The following is a 5,000-nucleotide window of genomic DNA, read 5'->3' on the forward strand; positions in this document are numbered from 1 at the left end:
AAATACCTCAGTAACATCTGTTATGTCTACATAGATACTTCCAAGACAATTTCTTATTGTACACGTAACCACAAGTTTTCCCCTATATGCATAGGTTTTTGCACCTCATTCCTTACTCTTTCATAATGCGTCACTCTGCCAGCATTTGAAAACGCTCCTCCTCCTCTGAGGTTGATGACCCCCAGCCATCGACTTCATGATGTTTAGGCACCATCCATGCTGCTGATCACTGTCTTCCTTCTGTCTCTTATCTATTTCAAGTGGTGAAGAGCAGTTGGCCAGTAGGGTGGATACCATCAACCTGCGCTTCAATGTCTCCAGTTCAGAGGACAAATTGGGTTATATCTCCCAGGTTGAAACCATACTCAACAGCGACGAGCCACTCTCCAACAAGGCTGTCAAGCTGTTGCAGTGGAATGCTCCAGGGACTAGGAGATTCATTTTGTGATCAGAAAGATGATGTTCCCATGTATTTTGGATTTCAAGGCAGTCCTAGGGTCAAGGTCACATGGTTTGTCGAACACACCCCTGGAGATCCTCGGCTGTTTTTTCACTGACAATCTCCTTTATCTAATCATCAAAGAGACCAATTGATAAGTTTTGATATTATCGCTTTTGTGTTCTTTCCATTTGTATTCATATTGCGGAAATATCTCTTGCACTGAGCAATCAGAATGTATTACTTACTTTTTTTCTCTTCCACTCCCACAGGTATGCAGCCACCTACTCTCCTGCCACCTTCCCTCACACGAGGAAGTGGACACCCAAGCCAAGGCAGTAGATCATGGCAAACCTTGGATCACCCATGTTAACGCAACTACTAGTCAATCATTACCAAGGTCATGACCAAGGATCGGTTTGGCCAGTTGATAACACCTCCATTTCTCCCACATGGAGGAAGGAGCTCCACTCCCAAAGGACAGGATGTGGAAGCTCTACCTAGTCATGGGTGCCCTCAAGGACTTATACTGGTCAACGTTTGTTCCAGGACAGGACATCACCATCGACAAGTTGTGGAAGTTCCATGGGCGACTAGCTCTAAAGACCTTCAACCCAAGCAAGAGGGCAAGGTCAGGTTGAAGGTCAGTAAGCTCTGTGCCAATACCAGCCCAGCAGCAGCGTACACCTCATTTCAAGGTGTACCCCAGCAGGACTAGTGACGTGCCCTCGTCCACAAAAGCAGTTCTCCATTTGATGGAAATTGGTGGCTTCTTGGGCTGGGATACAAGTTGTTTATGGACAACTGGTACATATAGCCAAGTCTCTTTCTCATGTTACAGGCAAAAAGGACGAATGTGGTAGGGACGGCACCACTGAACAGGAGGTTCATGCCCAAGGTGTGAGGAGGAAGGGTGAGGTGAACTAAAACAGCAGCAAAACAAGGTTGCTGCTCTTGCAGTGGAAGGACTGCAACACTATCACCATGCTGTCAACAGTCCACACTGCAGGAATTGGTATGAAAGGTGTTGATGTTGGTAATCAGATGGCGAGCTACTATCCGATGACTTGCTGGTCCAAAGTATGGTACAGTATAGTAGATGGTTATGTGGGCATCTACTATGTTAGTCTGGTGTCTTATCTCTTTAGGAAGTGACTGTGTGGGTGTGAGTGCCCACAGGTTTGGCTGGGTGATGAAGGCTGAAGTTGGAGTTCTCCGGGGGAGCCGGGAGACTCCCCCAGTCGCCTAAGGACTGGGCAGTCCTTGTGTGCTGCTGCTATGCTCTTGTTCTGCTGGAGGATCGGGGAATGATGATCTCACTAGCTGCCTGCGGCTGAAGTATACGAGCGCTGTGTAAGCGTGCAGGGAACGAGGGGAGCCCACTGTCCAATGAGCGCGGACAAGGCGGCGGACCTGGGCATGACCCAACCTGGGAAAGTATGCTGAGCTTCAGGTTGCGGGGTCATGCTACTACAACAGGAAGGTCTTCTTTTTCTTCTTTAACATGGCTATTTCAACATCTAGGCCATCCATTTTGCCCTGGGTCTTCAGAGTAGGTCTTGCCTCTGAGTTACTGGGGGACTTTAGAGAAAGAGTTGACTCCACCATGAACCACACATCACCACTAGTTGTTGCAGCTAGGTCATGATGGGGAGCATATTCCCACTTTATAGCCTTGGGATTATATTGAAGTGTAAACTTTTGAGAACTGAACACAATGTTTTGTGTGCTCGTAGAACTAAAATGCAATCTCAACACTTGTTACAATGGTTGGAAGTTTTAGTATAGAGTCCAGAATCTCTTATAACGCCATATGCACTACTCTCAGTAACATAATTGCTAACGTATTGTGAGGGTAAATCAGAATTATTATAAAAAGATAGATTTATCTTTTTTCTGGGCGCCAAATAATAAGGCAGCATGCCATGCCTTTAAACAGTCATAGGTCTTCTGGGATTCCTGCGGTGGAGCATCTGCTAAGTCTTAACAAGCATTGCATTGCATTATCTGCAAAGTCTTGACAAGCATTGCCTTGCAATATCTGGAAAGTCTTGACAAGCATCGTGAGAGTGAGTAATAAATCAGGTGCAAGCACCTCCATATATACTGGAAAATTCCCATGCTTCAACACAGAAGCAACAGTAGCCAAAGAGGTCAAAGCAGCATGGGTCACGTCACATAACGTGACCAATCACATCATTGACTGTGTACTGACATCACTTCTGTATATGACGTCATTTACTATGTGGAAGTAAGTTGGCGGCTGTTAAGTGATAGCACTTCCTCTCTGTGAGTGCATGTGTATGTGTGAGCATATGCATGTGTGTGTGTGCACGTGTGTGCGCAAGGAAACATTCTATTCCTATCTTGATGCTGCATATCAAATAACAAATATAGACCTTGGAAAATCTAAAAAATTAAATAAAACAGAAAACACTTTTACAGAAAAACATAACATTGCAAAGGAGGAGCACACACAATTGTTTGTGTAGGACTGGCATCCAAGTCACACACGTATGTTTGTCTGGCAGACATCAGATTGGTCTTGAGTCTTCTAGGTGACATTTAACCTTAACTATCATCTATAGAACTGAGACATACAATGTCATGTACATATCTTTTAGAGTTTTACACAATTCCCCACTTTCTACTTACCCTTCCGTTTTGTATGCCGTTGACTTCTTTTTTCATCACGAGGTGAAAGTCCAGGACGTAAGGGTGGAGATGGCCGTAGACAAGACATGCTCCAAACCTAAGAAGGAAAAATAATTATAAGGCAATGGTTTACATGAAACATAACTTTTTAAGGGGAAAGGAATAAGCATTTCAAATATTCTTACACTTAATTTACTCATATTGAATTTAAAAAATGGACATGTCTTTGAACCTTCCACTATGTTGTACACTCTTCATACCCATAAATAAGAAAGAACGTCCAAACATTCAACACATAAAAATACAATTATGGTGAGTGTTAATATACTTTATACCTCCTTTAACCCCTTCCCGACGGGTCACGCCTAAAGGCGTCATAACAATACGCTCGAAATGTGGCGTGCAGCTGTCCGCCGCAGCGGCGCGACAAAACGCTCCAAGGCAGTGATTCGGCTTGATGTACCGAACTCACGCGCTCAAAGTCGGCGCGTTGCCGTGGTTCGCCAGAGAGTAGAGTTTTTTTTTTTTTAGTTTTCTACACCCGTCATCAATGGGTTAACCCTGTGATTATAAGAACCTCTTTCTCTCTGTGGATTATCTGGAATCATAAAGTCTAATCGACGTAGACACACCAGTCACATTTTTATGAGTTTTTATGAAAGGCCCTATCACACTAGCACTTTTTATACTATTATTTGTGCTACTATCAGACAGAAAGAGAACCACTGTTCCCAAGTAAATGAGCCATTTTTCAAGACAGTGTTGAATATTTTCAAGCTGGTACACAGGATACTTATAATCTACATATATAATTGCATTATCTATAATTAATATAATTAAGTTAACGTAATGCCGCTTGAGGTGCCATATAAGTACATGCCATGCTCACAGTGAGTTTTGTTTATTAACCCATTGCTGCTGAGGCATATGAATTTTTTTTTTTTTTTTTTTGTGAAATGTCTCTACACATAGATGGCTTGCCTTACCTGATTTCACCTTTCCTTGAATTGGCAGGAAAAATGTATTCTTTACTAGTGCTATGAATATCGATGGTGTTATTTTTATTATAAACATTATAATTATTATAATGTTATAAACATCAGTAACAGCAAAATAAGATAACATAAAATATTTTCGAAAATTAAAGAAAAGGATGAATGGCCGAGACAGGCAGTACTCGTAATTAGCACATTGGTGACTTAGTACAAGTGTAGCCATCTATTCAAAAAATATTAAACAAGTAAACTCACAGTGGGCATGGCATGGCATGCCCGTTGGCAATGGGTTAACCCTTCTACTACAGGTGCTGTCTTAGGACGTATTATTAAGTATATTAAGGACGTATATTAAGGTCCAGGGGAAAAGTTACAGCTTAAATACTCAAATATATCTTAAATCTTTTCTGAAACTTATAACAGGGAGTATTAGCTAATTTGTAGTAAACCATCATAATAATAATAACAATCCTCTCATGTAATGCCTTATTCACAAAACCTTCAAGTGTGAAACATTTGATGCAGCTCAGGAATCCATTGGTGAACACCCAACACAAGACAGAATTCCATCTCGCAAGAGACACTGGAAGCCACAGGTGCTTGTCGTGTTGCTCAATTGTCAGGGGATCGCAACTTGCACCGTTCTTTGGTGCGCAGGACTAGGTCACTGTTGAGAAGGGATAAGGAACAGTTTATCGGTAATCTTGCAGAGGAGGTCGAAAGCCATTTCTTAGTAAATGATCTTCGTCCTGCCTACCGAGCCCTGAGAAAGCTGAACTCCAAGCCCTCCTCACAGACGACTGTAGTCCGCTCAGCAAGTGGCCATATAATCTCAGATCCTGATGGGGTGCGTGTGCATCGAGCAGTTGTATCAGGTTGATCCACCAACAGTTAACTTGGATGCAGGTAAT

General features: G+C 42.6%; 1 protein-coding gene across 4 annotated transcripts in view; it reads right to left on the reverse strand.

Moving 5' to 3' along the window:
• The window catches only part of LOC125039261 (rho guanine nucleotide exchange factor 7-like), an 81,886-nt gene that overhangs the window by 20,309 nt on the left and 56,577 nt on the right, over positions 1-5,000 (reverse strand). For all 4 annotated transcript variants that reach the window (XM_047633098.1, XM_047633095.1, XM_047633096.1 and 1 more), the window contains one exon: positions 3,095-3,191. In XM_047633098.1, coding sequence (XP_047489054.1) covers positions 3,095-3,191 — 97 coding nt within the window. The remainder of the gene's footprint in view (positions 1-3,094; positions 3,192-5,000) is intronic.

Source organism: Penaeus chinensis, chromosome 27 (genome assembly GCF_019202785.1).
Source record: "Penaeus chinensis breed Huanghai No. 1 chromosome 27, ASM1920278v2, whole genome shotgun sequence".
NCBI classification, from domain to species: domain Eukaryota; kingdom Metazoa; phylum Arthropoda; class Malacostraca; order Decapoda; family Penaeidae; genus Penaeus; species Penaeus chinensis.